Source organism: Myotis lucifugus, unplaced genomic scaffold, assembly GCF_000147115.1.
Source record: "Myotis lucifugus unplaced genomic scaffold, Myoluc2.0 scaffold_2681, whole genome shotgun sequence".
Taxonomy (NCBI): domain Eukaryota; kingdom Metazoa; phylum Chordata; class Mammalia; order Chiroptera; family Vespertilionidae; genus Myotis; species Myotis lucifugus.
Genome location: NW_005873729.1, coordinates 1 through 20,702, shown reverse-complemented (window position 1 = coordinate 20,702; position 20,702 = coordinate 1). Strand labels below are relative to the sequence as shown.

The 20,702-nt window shown below is 42.8% G+C and overlaps 1 protein-coding gene across 1 annotated transcript; it reads left to right on the top strand.

Annotated features, from left to right (window-relative positions):
* Positions 1 to 2,167: 2,167 nt before the first annotated feature.
* Positions 2,168 to 19,761, top strand: LOC102432840 (probable E3 ubiquitin-protein ligase HERC6; the record flags this gene model as incomplete). Its single annotated transcript, XM_006108569.3, has 10 exons — positions 2,168 to 2,272; positions 2,978 to 3,091; positions 3,410 to 3,517; positions 8,259 to 8,384; positions 10,422 to 10,565; positions 14,361 to 14,527; positions 15,921 to 15,987; positions 17,763 to 17,833; positions 19,389 to 19,572; positions 19,659 to 19,761. Coding segments are annotated over exons 1-10 (1,189 nt in total), but the record flags the coding sequence as incomplete, so codon positions are not given.
* Positions 19,762 to 20,702: the final 941 nt, after the last annotated feature.

The window sequence follows — 20,702 nt, the reverse complement described above, 5'->3', positions numbered from 1 at the left end:
GCTCCGTGGCCATGGCCGGCTGAAAGCAGGTATCTGGGGTTTATTTATCTTCTATAATTGAAACTTCGTTGCTTTGAGTGGAGCTCAGAGCTGGCCGCAGTAGGCGGGAAGCTTGGCTTCCTCCATCATTGGGGCAGCCAAGCCTCCTGCTTGCTCCAGCTCCATGGCTGCCGACCGCCATCTTAGTTGGATTAATTTGCATATAGCCACTCTGATGGGCTGGTGGGTGTGGCTTAAGGCATAGTGAAGGTACAGTCAATTTGCATGTTTGTCTTTTATTAGTGTAGATATGGATATGGATATAGATATCTACACTAATAAAAGAGAAACATGGTAATTAGCGTACGACCGCTACCCTTCCCATTGGCTAATCAGCATATCCTTATGCAAATTAACTGTCAGCCAAGATGGCGGCTGACAGCCATGCACTGAAGCGAGCAGGGAGGCTTGCTTGCTCCAGTGACTGCGGACTCCAACGTTCCCCGCCTGCCGCTGCCGGCCTCTCAGCTGCAACTCTAAGCAACTATGTACTATGTTGCAAATAAGAAGCTAAACAAAACCCCAGAAACCGGCTGTCAGTCAGCCAGGTTCAGCCAGCCACCGCAACATTGTATCGATGTTTTCAGCAGCGAGGCCTCAGAGCTAAAGCTGGCCCAGAATAAAAAAAAGAAAAAAAGGAGCAGTTGGTAGCTTCAGTCACCCGCTTTCGGAAAACAGCCCTCAGCCCCTCACCCAGACTGGCCAGGCACCCCAGTAGGGACCCCCACCCTGATCCAGGACACCCTTCAGGGCAAACCAGCCAGCCCCTACCCATGCACCAGGCCTCTATCCTATATAGTAAAAGGGTAATATGCCTCCCGGCACCGGGATCAGCGGAGCAGCGAGGCTCCCGGCACCGGGATCAGCATGACAGGGGGCAGTGTCCAAACCCCCTGATCGCCCTGCAGCTCTGTGTGTGACGGGGGCGGGGCCACAACCTCCCTATCCGTCCTGTGGCTCTGTGTGTGACAGGGGGCAGTGCCCAAACCCCCTGATCAGCCCTGCTCTGTGCCTGATAGGGGGGAGCTCCCCAATCCCCTGATCGCCCTGTGGCTCTGTGTTTGACAGGGTGCGGCGCACCAACCCCCTGATCGGCCCTGCTCTGTGTGTGACGGGGTAGAGCCATAACCTCTCCATCGGCCCTGCCCTGAGTGTGACAGTGGCAGTGCCCTAACCCCCTGATCGGCCCTGCTCTGTGGGTGATAGAGGAGTGGCGCCCCAACCCCCCTCCACGGGGCTTACTCTGTGTGTGACAGGGTAGAGCCATAAACCTCCCCCATTGGCCCTGCCCTGAGTGTGACAGGGTGCAGCGCCCCAACCCCCTGATCCGCCCTGCTCTGTGTGTGACAGGGGGCAGTGCCCCAGCTCCCCTATCAGCCCTACTCTGTGAGTGACAGGGGGAGCTCCCCAACCCCCTGATCGACCCTGCTCTATGTGTGACAGGGTACGGAGCCCCAACCCCCCTGATGGGCCCTGCTCTGTGAGTGATAGGGGGCAGAGCCCCAACCCCCTGATCGGCCCTGCTCTGTGAGTGACAGGGGGTGGCGCCGCAACCTCCCCATCGACCCTGCCTTGAGTGTGACAGGGGGCGGTCCCCCAACCCCCCAATCGGCCCTACCCTGAGCGTGACTGAGGATGGCATCGCAACCTCCCGATCCGCCCTGCTCTGTGCATGATGGGGTGGCGCCCCAACTCCCCAATCGGCCCTGCTCTGAGCCTGACCAGGGGCTGCACCTAGGGATTGGACCTGCCCTCTGCCACCCGGGAGCAGGCCTAAGCCAGCAGGTCGTTATCTCCCGAGGGGTCCCAGACTGCAAGAGGGCACAGGCCGGGCTGGGGGACCCCTCCCCCAGAGTACACAAATTTTTGTGCACCGGGCCTCTAGTAGATATAGATAAAACCCTAATATGCAAATAGACTGAATGGCAGAATAACCGCACAACCGGTCGCTATAACGTGCGCTGACCACCAGGGGTTGCGCATGGAACATGGCAGGCATTGGCAGCAGGCGGTAGAGTGTGGAACATGGTGGGTGTCAGCCATGGTGGGATGGTGGAGCAGGTGAGCGGGGCCAGTTGCTTTCATCAGGGCAAAACTCTGGTTGTTACTGAAAATTCTTTGCTCCCGCATGCCGTGGTCTCACCCGGTGCTTGCACCTGCTGCTGGTGCAAGCCCTGCTGGCATCCGCTGTCAACATCCAGCGCTGGTCCCGATTGCTTGGCACTGTCAGCGGGTGCGAGTGGCAGCTGCCAGCCCCGATCACCCCTCAGGTCTTCTCCACCTCCCCCTGTTCCTAAGGTGTGACTGGGGCAGCAGCCGCCGCTCGCACCTTCTGGTGGCGCTGGCCCCAATCACTCCATACAGTCAGTGGGTGGGAGGGGCTGGGTGGGGGGCGCAGAGTATGGGCCGAGGCTCGCCCCAATGCCCACCGTAGCCTTGCGAACCACAGTTCCTTTCAAGATGCATGAATTTGTGCACTGGGCCCCTAGTGTGTGTGTATGTGTGTGCATATCTATATAATAAAGAGCCAGGATCATAACCACTGAAGAATCGACCAGACCAGCATTGACTGCCTAAGGGGCTGCAGATCAGGCCCAGAGAGAGGCCTTCAGAGAGAGAGGCAGGGTCTGATCCATAGCCTCTGTGGCAGCTATTGATCAGAACTTGCCTCTCTCTCTCCTGGCCTGGCCAACAGCGCTCCTCCATTTCTCTACAGGCCTCCACCGGAGCTGCTGATCAGACCTGCCTTTCTGATCAGGCCCCGTTGATAGGCCCAGAGATGCTGTCCTTCCCTGCCGGCCTGGTTGCCCCCAACTGCCCTCCTCTGCCAGCCATCTTGTGTGTTGGAGTGATGGTCAATTTGCATATTACTCTTTTATTAGAAGATTACATCATTCGTTAGTAGAAAATGATATTCACAGGTCATATTCTCTTTAAGGTAAACAAAGCTACTTGTCAACTACCAGAGAATACTTTCATCATAAATGAACTCTCTGCTAAGTTGAACTTTATTGGAGAAAGAAAAATAATGTTCCAGAGAGATAACTACCTGGTAAGAGTAACATTTTCACTTCTGAGTGGAAATACCAAGAGGGCTCTGAATATTTTCATACTTTAAGGGGGGGACACATTAGTAGCTATGTAGGTATGTAGGTATGGAATATACTAAACTAGATAATCAGTGAAAACTTAAACATCTTTTACTCACAAAACAAATGCATTTTCTTAGAAATTTCTTTCTAAGTCATTTGGATTCTTAAAAACAGGTTCTAGAAAAATATAGAGGGAAATAATTTAAGGTGATGAAGTAAAGGAATGACGTTTTTTCTCTTCTTTTAATTATGAAAACTGTTACCTGTTTGTTTCTTAGATAACTGCAGGAAACTTCAGTCCCATTATTTTCAGTGAATTTCCATTTATCTTTAATTTGCTATCCAAAATAAAATTATGGCAAGCTGATTCCGTTATGAAAATATGGGTATGTATGCCTTACATTTTTATTATGAAAAATTTCAAACGTATACAAAATAGAAATAATGGTGTAATGAATCCCATCACAAAGTTTTAGCAGTCATCAACATTTTGCTACACTTTTATTATTATTGTTGTTTTTGTAGTTGTTAGTATTTTTGCTGAATTATTTTAAAGCAAATCCTAGGCCCACTTTCTTTTCACCTCTCCATACTTCAGGGCAATATTTTTGGTTGTTTCACTCTTATTCATGCTGAGATTCATCAGTGGGTTCAGTTGGTGACCACATGGTATTTCCATTGTAATATTTCCCATTAATCTTTTATTTAATTACTAGAGCCCCGGTGCATGAAATTCGTGCATGGGGGTGGGGGGTCCTTCAGCCTGGCCTGCACCCTCTCCAATCTGGGACCCCTCGAGGGATGTCCGACTGCCAGTTTAGGCCTGATCCCTGCTGGGGCTCTGGGATCAATTGCAGAGCAGAGGGATGCCCTTCACACCCAGCCTGGGCTCTGCCATTCATTGCCGCCCACAGGGAGGCCCTGCCCACCAGGCCAGGCTCTGCCATTGATCCCCGCCCACAGGAAGGCCCTGCCCACCCAGCCTGGCCTCTGCCATACATCACTGCCCACAGGGAGGTCCTGCCTGCCATGCCTACCCTGCCAGGGCTCTGTGATGGGCCCTCCCAGCTGTGGCGGCTTGCCTCGGCCCAAGGACGTCTGGAACACGTTCGGTCTAATTAGCATATTACCCTTTTATTAGTATAGATTTTATCCATTGTTTTGGTTGAAGTTTGAAAAACAGCAACATTTCTAATATTATCATTTCTTCCAAAGTTATGAACTGCAAAGAACTTTAACTTTTTTAACTTTTTCATTTTTTATGTAAAGAACTTTTCCTCATCAATGAGGGCTCTTTGGCTCCCCTGAAAAATCATCCATATAAGAAGGCAGACTAATGCTTAATCCTTTTCCATGCATAGTAGTTGTACCAATTTATGTTACCACCAGCAATGCATGAAATGCCCCTTTACATTATAACCAATGCAGTGTTACTAAGCAGTGTTCCAATTTGATGGGTTAGCCATGATATTCCAATTTAATTTTCTTAAAAATTATGTTTTTGATTGTTTCAGAGAGAGGAAGGGAAAGGGAGAGAGAGAGAGAGAGAAACATCAATGATAAGAGAGAATCACTAATTGGCTGCCCCCTGCACGCCCCCCCCCACCCCCCCCGGGGATCAAGCTTGCAACCCAGGCATGTGCCCTGACCAGGAATCAACCTCTTGGTTCATGGGTCAATGCTCAACCACTGAGCAACACCAGTCAGCTCAATTTAATTTTAATTTACATTTCTCATCTATATATATAAAAGCCTAAGTGACCGTTAAGACCGAATGACTGCAACAACGGGTCCACCAGTCACTATGACGTGCCCTGACCACCAGGGGGCAGATGCTCAACACAGGAGCTGCCCCCTGGTGGTCAGTGCACTCCCATAGCCAATCTCCCGCGGCCAGCCACTGGTCCCTCCCTGCGACCAGCCAACCTTCCATGGTCCCTCCCCCCAGCCGGCTGCCCCAATTGACCCCGATAGAGGCTGGCCAGCCAACCTGTGGTCCCTCCACCTATTGCTTCCCCCTGCTGGCAGGCCCCAATTGCCCTGGCCCTGATCAGCCTGGCCCCAATCGGGACTGGGCGAGATGGTCCTGATCGGCCCTGATCACCAGCCAGGCCTAAGTACCCTACCCATGCACGAATTCATGCACCCGTCCTCTAGTTATTATATAATGGCTGCAGCCTCACTTTCTTCAGCTAATAACCATTGTTTTCCTACTATGAGCAATACTGAAATGATCAAATAAATGCTCTTTTTCTCTCTATCCAGTTTTAGGGACTATACTAAGTTCTTAGTTGTTACTCTTTGGATTATCATATCTGTTTATGAGTCTTGGAGCTTGAGCCCTGGCCAGGTAGCTCAGTTGATTAGAGCATCATCTCGATAGTCCAAGATTGTGGGTTTGATCTCCGGTCGTGGCATACACAAGGAGCAGTCAATGAATGAATAAATAAGCAGAACAACAAATCAATGTTTCTCTCTCTCTCTCTCTCTCTCTCTCTCTCTCTCTCTCCCCCTGTTCTGTCTCTCTAAAATCAATAAATAACAATTTCTTTAAAAGTCTTGGAGCTTGATTTGTAAGCCCCAACTGATATTATTTTATTTCCAGTGAATTTATTCTGTCTTCCATTTATTCCCTTCCTTCCATTCTTTTTCTATGAGTTGTATTATTCCCACAAAACACTTACATGGTATTTTGTCTCTCTTGTCACCATCAGCCTTATACTCTCAGTTATACTCACCACATGCCCAGACATTATGCTAAAGATTTTCCAAACATTTTTTGATCACTGAAGTTTGTTTTCTAGGCCATTCCTCAGGAAAGGTTCGTATCTATTTTCTATGATGTTTATAGAAAGACTATAAGAGCCCTAGCAGGTTTGGCTCAGTGAATTGATCCAAAAGGTCCCAGGATCAATTCTAGTCAAAGGCATGTATCTTGGTTGCAGGCTCCTCCCCAGCCCAGGAGGAAACCAATTGATGTGTTTCTCTCACATCGATGTTTCTCTCTGTCTTTCCCTCTCTCTTCTACTCTCCCTAAAATTCAAAGGAAAAATATCCTTGGGTGAGGATTAACAAAAGAAAAAAGAAAAAAACAAAGACTATAAGGCAGACTCCATCTCCCTACAAATATGGAGCTTCTTATTTTGTTTCTTTTTAAATATATATTTTTTAATATATTTTTATTGATTTCAGAGAAGAAGGGAGAGGGAGAGTCCTTCCACAGTTAAGGACTCTCCCTTTAGTTACTGTTATTAGTGTCTATCATCAGATTGACTTGGTCATCTCTTCTGGTTCCCAGCCACCTCTTGTTTTTTTGTTTTTTTTTTTCAATTTTCCTGACATTCCTGGTAATGGGAGAAAATAGATTAAATCTTTCCTTCCCTAACCTAACTTTCCCTTAAGTTCCCTTTAAGCAAATCTTTCTCTCTACATTATTTTCTTCTATAGAAATTTTCTGTCTAACCTGTCTGCTCTGTTAGTGAGGGCTGAGTGCATAGCGTACCCAGGCAAGTTATATACTATGAAGGGTTGGGAAATGTTTGAGGACAAGAAAATTCTTAGTTGTAGTTGTCATGGGTGAAATCACAAAGCAGGTTCCACAATCCTGTCCTCCAGAGGAGAGATGATGGACTTAGTCAAAATTGTAAGCTCCCAACTAGATTATCAATCCAAATGCACAAATGTAGAAATGGGAAACCAATACATGGAGAGCGGGAGTAGAGAGACTGGAAAATAAGATACACAGGTTTCAAGTCCAATTCTTGGGAAGGCGAGAGAAGCCTGGGCCAGCAGCAAGACGCATACACCTTTCCCTGCTATAGTCAGTGCAGGGTATTGCTGGCCACTCCCTGTCACTCAGAGCCACGGGACATGTAGCTTAGCAGTCAGTATTCCTGAAGTGTCTGCAGATTCCAAGGCCACAGGAGGAGATGACCCACCACCAGAAAGGACTAGAAATAGCACTTGTTCCATCTCCCTACAAATATGGAGCTTCTTATTTTGTTTCTTTTTAAATATATATTTTTTAATATATTTTTATTGATTTCAGAGAAGAAGGGAGAGGGAGAGAGAGATAGAAACATCGATGATGGCTGCTTCCTGCACACCCCCTACTAGGGATCGAGCCCACAACCCGAGCATGTGCCCTTGACGGGAATTGAACCTGGGACTTTTCAGTCCGCAGGCCAACGCTCTAGCCACTGAGCCAAGCCAGCTAGGGCTGTGGAGCTTCTTTACAACAAAGATCTTAGGGAAAAACCAGAAGAATCTAGTGGAATCACATGTAATTTCTCAGTATACAGTGGTAGCAGAGATCTGGGACAGGGCTTTCCCAAGCCCTGAGTCATATGCATGCACTTCTCTGAGTAGCTTATAGAGTGCTAATATGGGCAACCACACGGTCTGGAAACCTGGACTAGGATAGTTATTATCCACCTGTCTTGCTGTCACAATAGTGGCATTGGTTTATGAATCCTAAATATTCTTTTATTGTCCTTGTGATATAGCAGAATTCCTAGAGGAAGGTTAAAGGTCAAAGCAAGGATAGTAATTCCAACACTAGATTTCTATTCCCAGGGAGTTCAGCAGAAACAAGAGCAGGGAGCTGAAATGGTGAGGGCATGTTGAGAATTTAGAAAAGCTTAATGGAGATACTATGTAGGGTAACAGAGAACACTTTTCTCTGAGCAAGTCTTTCCTCTAGTCTGTTTCCTACATCTCACATTTTCCCTCGGCTTCTAAGCTGCCCTTATATTCTTGAGGATTATTGTGCTAACACTCTTCTTCTTAAAAACTGGTGGGAGAATGTCTCTGCATGGTGAACACCACTATTGCTTCTAAGGATCATGTTTACTAAAATAAGTGATCAGAGATAGCTTTTAATTACTTAGCTGTACATCCACGATGATTCATCCCCTGTACAAAATTCCTGGATACCACAGTTTCACAGATTCTCCAACCTTTTTATCTTCCATAGTGTACATATGATGCTCTTTTCTTAAATAATTACAATATGACCGTATATGGCAATAGTAGGCATAATTGTATGTTAGACAAAATGGGTTTATCTGAAATGTTAAATATTTCCTAATATTCCAGTGAAGATTCCTAAAATATTTCTTTTTCCAGGGGTCACAAATTACACATATGTTTTCACCCCAATTTTTACTTCAAGTCAGACGAAGTCACCTAGTTGATGATGCTCTGCGTCAGTTAGACCAAGCTGCAGTCACTGACCTTCGGAAAGAATTGGCGGTACGGTAAAAAGTCTCATTGGACATTTTACTACTGTGGGAGAGAAGCAGTTATTTAATGTAGCAAAGGAAGAGCCTGCATTTGCAACTATACTTATCAGCCTTATGATTTCCAGAATTCCTTGCTTACCCTTCAGAGAAAAGCAATGGGACATTTCATTGAACATTGGGATTATAAATTAACTAGTTACCTATGGCTATAATGAACCATCCCAAAGCTTAATGACTGGAAATAACAATACTTCATCTGCAGTTCAGTAGAAGATCTCCTGATTTAGGGTGAACTTATCTGGGCGGCTTTGCAGATTCTGTATGCACCTGTTGACATGTTTGGGAGTTGGCTAGGGATGGACTGAGCTAGGCTAGGCCTGGCTGAGGAAGTTTGGCTCTGCTTCCTGCTTTTCATCTTCTTCCTGGGACCAGCAAGATGTTCTTCTCACAACAGTGCCAGAGGTACAAAATAACAAGCCCAGTCACACAACAGACATTGCTTTAGTCAAAGCAAGTCCCATGGCTGAACCCACATCAAGAGCTGGTGAAATATACTCAGCCTCTTTAAAGGGCGGAACTGCAAAGTCACATGCAAAAGACTTGGTTCAAGGAGGGGCGAAGAATTGGGGCTGTCAGTGCAATCCACAAGCAGCAGGTGGAGCAGACACTTTTCCTACATTCTGGCTCTACTTTTAGCTATAGAACTTCCACTACTATATTGGTTCTAACTATCCTTCACTTCACCCTTTGTGGGCACCTGTAGGAATTTTATTGTGTGGTACCTCAGATTATTAGCCTTATTGAGGCTATAAAATAATGACGACAACTCTAGATTTGAGCTGGAGTCCGTTCAGAAAGGAGTGGATTTTCTCGGTATCAGCCATGAGGGGAAGATTTGGGTTCTCAGAGAAGAAACCAGAACCTGGAGGGTTAGACTCACACAGGAGAGGGATATTTCTCAGCATGGGACTCCAATGGGAAACAAAATATTTTATAAGCCAGACTTTCTAGTTGTATGTCTCCCTCTGTACCTACTCTCCTTTAAATCTTGATTATGAGGAAATGAACTGAAAATGATTCTGCTACAGGAGATGACAAAGAGGTAAGAAGGTAAGAGAGATCTGATAAAAATATAGACCCTGAGCAAAGCAAGGCTGTCAAGGCCCATTATGAGTGTGTCCTGACCACGACAGAGGCAGACTTGCTAGGGTCAACACTCAACCACTGAGAAAGGAGAAAATCGGAAGTAAGCTTAATTCGTTATTGGGATATCCAGATGGAATGAGAGGCAGGCCCTTGGAGAGGACCGTCTAGGGCCAAGGAATCAGTTGACCAAAGTGGCAATAGATAAGATCTTCCAGGCAAAAAGAGAACACTTAGTCAAGCTTAGTGATGCTTGTATTAGAAAGATAAAAAGAAATTATCCAGGAAAGGAAGTAGAGAGGGAGTCATCAGAGAGGAAAGCTGGGAGTGCACTCGGCCACAAAGTCCAAAACTGGACTTTAGAAAAGAGGGACTAGTTCATATTGATCTCCCACACAAGGGATATGGGCAGTTAGGTCTCATGGTTCTTGGAAAGATGCCAGGCCCAGGCTGGCTGGAAGGGCTGTTTATCAAAAGTCCTAAAGAGGGGAGAGGTAGGAGAAATTAAATAGTTGTTGATTGGGCCAAAGCTGTAAAGTCTGAATGATGCAATGAAGACAGATAACAAGATAGAAGAATCAGGGGATTTAGTGGCCCAGAGGATTAAAGCACATCAAAATTTGGTTTAAGACGCTGGTCAACATAATTGGTGAATGCTAAGTCTTGCTAGCATCCCCTTCACTTGGTTCATGGCAGTGTAAAAGCCCCATGCACACAGTATACAATAATCGGATAATAAAAAGGTTCATGGCAGCTGCTGCTCAGGAGCAAATTGAGGGAGAACAGATTGCAGTGAAGTAAGAGATGTGGGATTCTGGGAATTCTGGTGACTGCAGGAGGTTTGAAACTTTTCTACAAAAGGTCAAGGCATTATATTTTAACTGGGAGTGTTCTCTTTCCTCAGATTGAATTTATTAACGAAATTTGTTCTGTGGGTTATGGGGTAAAGTCCGAGTTCTTCTACTTCATATTTGAAGAGATGACCAAGACAGAATATGGAATGTTCATGTATCCTGAAGAGGGTTCCTACATGTGGTTTCCTATCAGTGTAAGTCTTTTATTTATTTTCTTATTTTTTTTTCCAGAACAGAAAATGTATACCATCTATTACAACATGAGAACCATACATAATCATGTAAAATTAGGTCCTGGACAGTGGGGCTGAGTTGATTGGAGTATCATCCATGCACTGGAAAGTCATGGATTTGATTCCCAGTCAGGGGCCATACCTAGGTTGTGGGTGCCAGCCAAGTTGAGGCATGGTCAGGCATGTATGGGAGGCAACTAACCCAATCCATGTTATCTCTTTCACATTGATGTCTCCCCCTCCTTTTCTCCCTCTCTAAAATCAATTTTTAAAAATGACACTATTTTAAGTAAATAAATAATGTAAAATTAGGTCATATAGAGCCTTGCTACTCAAAATATGGTCCACAGAGCAGCTGCTCCAGCAACACCTGTGAAAAGCAGAATCTCAGGCCTGTGTATTTCATAAGATCGTCAAGTAATTCATACGCACTTTATATCTTTAAACAGCTTTAATGAAGTACACTTGAGATACAATAAACAGCACATAGATTTTTTCAATTTGATAAGTTTTGATAACTTTCATCATCATCAAGATAATTAAAATAGCCTGGCCAACATGGCTTAGTGGTTGAGTATTGACCTATGAACCAGGAGGTCACAGTTCGATTCCCAGTCAGGGCACATGTCCAGGTTGCAAACTCGAACCCCAGTGTGGGGTGTGCAGGAGGCAGCAGATCAATGATTCTCTCTCATCATTGATGTTTCTATCTCTCTCTCCCTCTCCCTCCCTCTCTAAAATCAATAAAAATGTATTTTTTAAAAAGATAATGAACTGCCGAAACCGGTTTGGCTCAGTGGATAGAGCGTCGGCCTGCGGACTGAAAGGTCCCAGGTTCGATTCCGGTCAGGGGCATGTACCTGGGTTGTGGGCACATCCCCAGTGGGAGATGTGCAGGAGGCAGCTGATCGATGTTTCTCTCCCATCGATGTTTCTAACTATCTATCTCTCTCCCTTCCTCTCTGTAAAAAATCAATAAAATATATTAAAAAAAAAAAAAAAAGATAATGAACCTACACATCATCCCCCAAAGTTTTCTCGTATCCCTTTCGAGCCCTACTCCTCCCCTGCTGCTATGCCTCTGGTGCCCCCTATTCCATGCCCAGGCAACAACTGTCACTATAAAGTACTTTCAATTTCCTAAAATTTTACATAAATGGAATCATAAGTAGTCTTGGTGTCTGTCCTCTTTCACTCAGCATAATTATGTTGAAACTCATGCATGTTGTTGAATGTAACCAAAGCTCATTCCCTTTTGTTGAGTAGTATTCCATTGTATGGATGTACTGCATGCTGCTTATCTACTCACTTCAGATGGATATTTGTGTGGTTTCCTAGATTTTGAGATGCAGTAATCTAGAATGTTTCTATAAGAAGAGGAATTATTAATATAATCCTAGAGATAATTGCTAATTCTAATAAGGCAGTTCATTTCTGAAATGATTATACTTTTACAAGGATCCTCAAAATGTAAACATTCCTTAAAATAACAAAAAAACTTGTCTTCATTTCTCTATTAGAAACACAGAGAAGATAATTCTAAAAAGAATCACGTTGAGCCTCAATTTATGGATCCCCTTTCTGATAAATTTCCCAAGTGTTCTTTCCATAGTAAAAGTTTGGGACCCAGGGGACAGGGAAAAGAAAGAGAAAGATGAGTGGGTGTGCAAAAGTACTGAGAAGTGATCTGTATCTTTTTGAGAAAGAATGAACTTCTAGAAAATAGAAATGGCGAAGGTGTACAAATGGTAGGATTTTTATGGGTCAAACAACAAGCATTTATTGACTATTTCATGAGACTCCACGTTGTATTAAATATTGTGAGTGATTCAAATTAGTATACGACACAATCCTTTTCCTCTATTTGTATTTGTAGAGAGAGTGATAAGACTAAAACACCATGAACTTTAGCAATTGTTTCTAAATTTTGGATTGCTGACTTTATGTGTAATAGTTGTTGAGCACAGAAGCGTAGGGAAGGATACACTGATGTAGAATTGGAAGCCCAGAGTTGTAATCTCGAGTGATGGTGGGTGAGTCTTTTAGCTTCTCTGAGTTTTCGCGTTCCTCGCCTATAAAATGGCTGTCATAATTTCTGCTCTGCCTGCTTTATAGGACTGTTGTGAGAATAAAACAAGATAAGGCATATATCCAAGTGTGAAAGCGCCAGGAAAACTTTAGGGCACTATCCAAATTTTAGGGATTCTTTATTAGAGAGAAAGTTATCAAGGGGAACTAAAGTAATTAGAGAAAGTGTAGTGGAAAAGTGGAGACATGAGGTTGATGTTGAAGGATCAGGACAAAATAGATCAAAGAGATGCAAGCAAGGGATGTAAGTTGACCCTTGAACAACATGGGGTTTAGGGGTGCTGATCCCTTTCTTCCACACACAATGGAAAGTCTGTGTTTAACTTTGACTCTCCAAACATAACTAATAGCATAATGCTGATCCCTTACATCAACTCCGTGAGGTATTTAGTTTGTCCCCATTTTACAGATCAATAAACAGGTTCAGAGAGATTAAATAAGCTACAGTCATCCAACTAGCAAGCGACTAAGCGGGAATATGGATTTGGGACTAGACAAAGCCATTACTCTCTTTTTTAATAATATATTTTTTATTGATTTCAGAGAGGAAGGGAGAGGGATAGAGAGATAGAAACATCAATGATGAAAGAGAATCATTGATCAGCTGCCTCCTTTATGCCTCCTACTGGGGATGGAGCCTGAAACCCAGGCATGTGCCCTGACCAAGAATCGAACTATGACCTTCTGGTTCATAGGTGGACACTCAACCACTGAGCAACACCAGCCAGGCCAAACCCCTTACTCTTAAGCATTGTGTTATACTGCTGGATAGAAAACAAACAAAAGTCTGATTCATGTGTGGCTCCGTGAGGAGACTAAATCAGCTAGGACCAGGGGACCCATTACAGATACAGGAAATAAAAACTGAACAGGTGAGAAGAGGCCCCCTTTGGAGTATATTTGTATTTTTAACTCATTTTCAAAAATCAAAAACATTTTAACATCCTCACAATTACTCTAAGAAGAAATTGGACAAGTAGATGGTGGCCCAGAGTCATGCACCTACTAACAGCAAGGCTGTTGCTGGAATAGAAATCTTAAAAGAATTAGCAGGTTAGTGATCTCTTGGTTGGACTGTAGTGATAGTCTGGCCAGATGTGGCCAGTGCAGAGAGGAGAGTGAAGCCAATATCATCAGGACGCTTTCCTTCCTTCCACTCACCTTCCCTGACCCGTATGCTGTTCCCTGTAAGGACACCTTGGTTGAGGGTTATATTGCCGAAGGGACACCACTCGTCTGACACAGACCTGGCATGCCTGATGCCTGCTCAAAGTGTAGATAAAGTTCACCCTTTCTTCCAAAGTGTTGTTTTTCTACATGAATCTGAAGGCAAAGCCTGTAAAATTAAATATTGAAAACCTTAGTTTATAAGGCTATCTGAGCGTATTTTTTAATATTCTAAATATGCTGTTACGAACAAAAAGTACATTCATTTATTTAATCTTGTGAACTCTTAATTTGTATTTTAACTTATGGAAGAATTTTGAACTGTAATACAGCCAGAGTAAGAACCTCAAATTTTTATTTTCTTGAAGCCATTTTGTTTCTAATTTGTGACTCTTAGAAAAGGGAACCAAAAACATTTTTTTGCTAATCTAATTTCCCAGTGATTATTATTTATAATACATTATGGCTGGGTGTTTTGTTTTTTTCCTTCTTCCTTTCTAGCCTAGATTTGAGAAGAAGAGATATTTCCTCTTTGGGAGGCTGTGTGGACTCTCCCTGTACCATTTAAATGTTGCCGATATTCCTTTCCCACTGGCTCTGTTTAAGAAACTTCTGGACCAAAAGCCATCATTGGAAGATTTAAAAGAACTCAGTCCCCTTTTGGGAAAGTAAGTAAATGTTTTTCCAGGACTTTATCTAGTAAGTCTTAGTTGTCTCGGCATAAATGATGTTCCACACAGAGACACAGACACACAAAAGGCCTTCAGTTTCAATAAATGTATGCTCTTTAGATGAATTTGAATTTTAGCATGACTTACAGTCAAGTAAACCTTCAAAAATGGAAAAGGCCAAATGTTTCTCTAATTATTGACCAGTACAATAAACAATGCCTGGTGTCTTCAGTTTATCCGGATGGAAACAGTTGCTTTAGACAGTACACAGTATTCTTAATGCGAATCATACCTACTATATTTATTTTGAATAAATTGTATTTAATCATATCACTTTATTTAAATAAATCAGCATGTCATCAACTTTATTTTTAAGGGTTGAAAAATGCTTGTTCTAAGTTAAAAGGCAAACTATATCCTGTGAGGAAAATACTGGCAACATATAATAGACAAAGGATTAGTACAGTATCTCTGATGTATATATATGCAGAGGTGGGCAAAAGTAGGTTAAATTACCAGCAATCATTATCTTAAAGGTAAATCATAAGTAAGGATACAAAATAATAACAGTAAGACAATAATTAATTCCATATTTCACGTACTTACAACTGTAAACCTACTTTTGCCAACCCCGGTACTGTATATGTCATCACACATATGTATATATATGGTTATTCAAGAAATGAAAATATGCTCAACCTTACTAGTAATTGAGGAAATACAAATGAAATGTCATTTTTTTGCTTTATAGATTGACAACTATCAAAAGGTTTTTCATAAAATACAGAGTTGACAGCCAGATTGGGGAAAAGGATTTTCCCCTCATGTACTGTTAGTGGAAGAACACACTGGCTAGATTTATATTGTATGCCCTGTATTGCCAATGTAGAGGAGGGGTTGAGAAACGCCTGGCATTTTTGTCTGGAGAATCCTTTATTGTGGAAGGCTGTCCTGGGTGTTGTAGGATGTTGAGCTGCATATGGGCTTACTTAACTCACTAGATGTCAGTAGCAACCCTCCTCTAATTGCTTTTTTGTTTTGTTTTGTAACCCTCCTCTAATTATGACAACCAAAGATGTCTCCAGATTTTTCCAAATATCCACTGGGGGTGCAAAATCACCCTGGTTGAGAATCACTGGTCTAGAGGAAGGGACTTTTTATTGTAATTTCTACCAAGACACAGCAGTGTTTGTGTTAGCAGTGGTTCAAGCAATCAAAACTGTAAATAGAGGTTAACTCTAGAAAGAGAGAGTGGGATGGTGCAGGAGAGGAAATTTACATGGCATTTTATACATTTCTGTAGTGCCCCCAATTATTCCATTGAACATTTATTACTTCTGAAATGTTTTAAGACCAATAAATAAAAATTTTAAACCAAAATTTTCATTAGGAATTTGCAAGAAGTTCTAAATTATGAGGCTGATGACATTGGAGAAGCACTTTGCATATATTTTTCTGTGAGTACTGTCAACCCATGGTTATTGGCACCAATTCAGTGCCAACAGGAATTCCCAATTTGGTGTGCAATGAAGGAAACTATTCAGTGCAAATCAGCTCAATTGATATAGCACAGCTGTGAAAACAGCATGGCTTTGAGGCAGCCCTGGAGCCAGGCCCCTCTCTGCTAGACAGCTCTGCTCTGCTCTCCTCTCCTCACTCCTGTGCTCTGCTCTAGTCTGCTCCTTGCGGGTCTGCTTTGGGCTGGGCTACTCTGCTTTGCTCCACTCTGGTCTGCTCCATCTGAGCAGTCTGCTTTTGTCTGTGCTGGTCTGCTTCGATCAGCCCCAGTGAGACATCTTTGGTGTTCAGCTCAGTCTGGGAAACATAGTCCTGTCTTCAGTGGAAGTGGAAAGTGCACTCCCCCAGTCAGAGAGGAGCTGGCTTATATAGACACAAGTCCCCAACCCTGGTCCCTGATTGATCCATCCTCATGCAAATGAGGACTCCATATTCTTACAGTTTGCTTGGTCCAAAAGGCATTGCCTTGATTGGTCCATGAAGATGTTGATGGGAATATAGTTGTGCAGCTCCTATTGGATGGAGAAAGCCTCAATCCTATTGGATAAAAGAGGATTCCGGGAACTCCTTTAGAGGGCTGACTCGGATGGCAGAAACACAGTGTAAGCAGGTCGTTCAGTGTAACCTTCTCCCTTAAGTGCAGTTTGCATGATAGGTCCCTGTGTAGAAACAGCTGCTAGGCTGTTGTTGTTTTTAATTTAGCCACAAGGAGCCCTTCTTAGTAGGCATCTTCTTTCTCAGGGTTCACAGTACTAGTGAACAACAAATTATGTTTTAGCTTTAGTCTTTTTAAAAAGTAATCCTATCTAATAAAGAGGGAATATGCTAATTGACCCTCAGGCCATCGCAAATATGGTGACGCCCACAGCCAATAAGGAGGGAATATGCTAATTGACTTACACACCCTCAAAAATGGAGGCACCCACAGCCACTAGATGGTGGCGCCCAGTCCCCTCAGCCCCGCCAGGGCGCCTACCTCCAAGTCCCCCCGTCCCCTCAGCCCCCCAGCCACTCAGGGCCGCCCGAGGCTGAGGTAACCAGGGCCGGCTGAGGCTTGCACTGCCGGCACTTGCAGCAGCAGAAGTGTGATGTGGGCATCACCTTCCCCTTGATTGCCGGGTCGCCTTGCACCCCTTTGGGCTCCCGGACTGTGAGAGGGGGCAGGCCAGGCTGAGGAAACCCCCTCCAGTGCATGAATTTTTATGCACCGGGCCTCTAGTTTTATTATATCTCAAATTTGGGATGCCTTTTTTGAATGGTACTTTACTTCTGTACTGTAAGACTTTCTCTCTACCTGCTCCTCATTTTTTACCTATGTCTGTGTACTCACAAATAAAGTGCAAATACAAGTGATTATTCAATCTATGTAAATAACTAAATGGATCAATGTATGCTTAAAAGCAATCTACAACATATCTAGGGTAGGTTTTAAAATGTTTTATGTATTCAAAAGGCTGAACTGCATAAATAATTATTTAGCTCCCAGTTATTTAAATTTTGTTAGGGAAGAACACAGAGTGTCCCAAAAAATGTATACACACTTTGAATAATTATTCATTCCAATGGGGTAAATCTGAAAATAAAGAAACATCAATTGAGCTATCAGCTGTTAAAGTGTGTATGCGTTTTTTGGATATCCTATAAATTGGCAATAATGGTAATGTGGTTGATTATTGAGACTTTCTTTCATGTTTGCTACCTGAATATATTACAGCTACGATGGGACCAACATAATGTTGATTTAATTCCAAATGGGATCTCTATACTTGTGGACCAAACCAACAAGTAAGTTTTGAGACCTAGAATTTATGCTTTGAATACACATAAAATGTTTATGTCACTTTACTTTACAAATGTATTTTAGCTTCTCAGATGATCATTTTAGTTCCTCATCTTTTAGAAAGATAAAACAGTTATAGGGTAAGAGAAGAGGAGAAAGGAGTCGGAATTAAATATTTCCTTTGTAGCACTTTTCACTAGTTATTCATTTAACAATTATTTTGAGCCCCTACTATGTACTAGACCCTATTCTAGGTGCTGGAGATATAGCAGTGAAAAAGACAGACATAATATAGAGCTTAAATTCCAGTAGGACCAAAAGGCAATACAAGAATAGATTACTATGTAATAGAATGTCAGATAAATACTCTGAAGAAAATTAAATCCAATTAAGAGACTAGAGTTACAGGTTGGAGGTGTGCTGAAGGCAGCTGGTACCAGCTTGTGAGAGCTGATTGATTGTTAAATTTTCAAAAATGTTCACAGTTTATTATTAAAGTGTTTGTAGCTTGAAATCAGGCATAGTGGGAATATTTACACCACAGAAATTGGCTAAAGCTACCAATGAGCATTTCCTTTTTCTCTTTCCCTTCGGACAACTGATTTTTAAACATTTACCAGCATGCCACGGGTTACCGGGGAGGGCAGAGAGGGATTGATATAGATAGGATAGTCCAGGAAGGACGCTCAAGGGGAGGGAGACTATCATGTTTCTGGTGGAAATACCTCCAATAGCAACCCTGCCATCAGGAAATTCTTCACGTAGGGAAGAGGACAGGCAGCATAAATAATTTTCACACAATGACATGTAAGTGTGGAGGGAAAGAGGGACAGAGGAGCAACCCTGAGAAAGACATACTCATATTGATGAGTGATAAAAGTTGCTAGGAAAGGGGGAAGCACTGTATGCTATGGCCTAACTACAAGAGACAGTGAGGCCAGAGATTCAAATGGAAGTGGGAAGAGGCTGGAGAGTAGGGTAACGGTCAGATCGTGGAGGGCTTTTTGATCCTGCTGTGGAGGTTGCGCTCAGCCTTTGAGAAGCCTGTGAAAGTTTTTAAGCAGGAGAATGGAATGTTTTAGTGTTTTTAAAATATCCTGTCTGCAGCTAGGAAAATGGAAGTAAAACAAAGTCTTATTCCTTCTGCTATATGCTCCAAGATTCCTTCTTCTAGCTCAGTAGTTGGCAAACTGTGGCTCGCGAGCCACATGTGGCTCTTTGGCTCCTCGAGTGTGGCTCTTCCACAAAATACCAACTTCTGCACATGGGCCACGAAGTTTCAATCGCACTGTACATGTGCGCCTGCACGTGCTGTTTTGTGGAAGAGCCACACTCAAGGGGCCAAAGAGCCGCATGTGGCTCGCGAGCAGCAGTTTGCCAACCACTGTGCTAGCTGATCAGATGTTTTTATATCTTAGAGTAGTACTGGGTTGTGTGCTCAGCAGAAGGAATTTACTTTTCTTTCTTAATAGAAATGGTAAAAAAGGGCAAAATCAAGAATATTTTAGGCACTGATAAAGTATGTTATTGGACTTTTTTTGTTTGTTTGTTTCCTTCAAGGACCGACTATGTTTCTCAGTGTGTTGATTACATTTTCAACACTTCTGTAAAGGCAGTTTATGAGGAATTTCAGAGAGGATTTTATACAGTCTGTGACAAAGAGATACTTAGACTTTTCCATCCTGAAGAACTAAGGACAGCAATAATTGGAAATACTGATTATGACTGGGAACAATTTGAAAGGGTAGGTAATAACTAATGCCCCCAATTCTTCTGAAGTACGTTTATATGTTCCCCCCTAAAACCCATTTCTTCCCTCTTTTTCTCAAGAATTCAGTATATGAGCCAGAATACCATGAATCACATCCTACTATACAGATGTTTTGGAAAGCTTTCCACAAATTAACTTTGGATGAAAAGAGACAATTCCTCTGTAAGTATTACAGTAATAGAAGGATCTATAAATATATATCTTTTAAAAAGATAAATATCTTATTTGTGGTGGATCAAGAGTGTTAACGGCAACACAGGGGTTATAACCCAAGTTGCCTTCTGGACCAATGGTTTTTCTCTTACATAAGCCTGTTCCCCATTTTAAAAATTATAATAAAGATATCACTATTTTACTACCTTCTCTACACTGACTCTAGTCCCAGCTCCAATTTTAGTTTGCATACACTTTCCTCATTCTTGTTGGCTCCTTATCAAGCCTTTTTATCTTAACTTCAGTTAATAATTATGTCCTATGGAATTAGGACAATGTAAACTGCCTCTAATATTATTTTAGAAATAATAATAGTAGCAATGACCACTGATGATCATTGCTACTATTAGAGTAGTACTGGGTTGTGTGCTATGTGTAAGAGAAGAGGAGAAAGGAGTCGGAATTAAATATTTCCTTTGTAGCACTTTTCACTAGTTATTCATTTAACAATTATTTTCAGCCCCTACTATGTACTAGACCCTATTCTAGGTGCTGGAGATATAGCAGTGAAAAAGACAGACAAAATATAGAGCTTAAATTGGTAGCATTCACCAATTTCTGTGGTGTAAATATTCCCACTATGCCTGATTTCAAGCTACAACCCAGTACACATAGCACACAACCCAGTACTACTCTAATAGTAGCAATAAACAGCATTTATTGTTTGCTTACTCTATGCCAACCATTGTACTGATCACGTTGTAGCTATTAACACCCTTTGTCCCAATAGCAACCTTATGAGGGAGGTACTTATTTTCTCCATCTGAGGAAAAAGAGGGTTGGAACGTTTAGTAGCTTCCTATGTTCAGATACCTGGTGAGTGTCAGAACCAGAATGTGAACACAGCAGGCTGATCCAAAGGCCAGGCTATTGACCACTAAGCTCTGTGT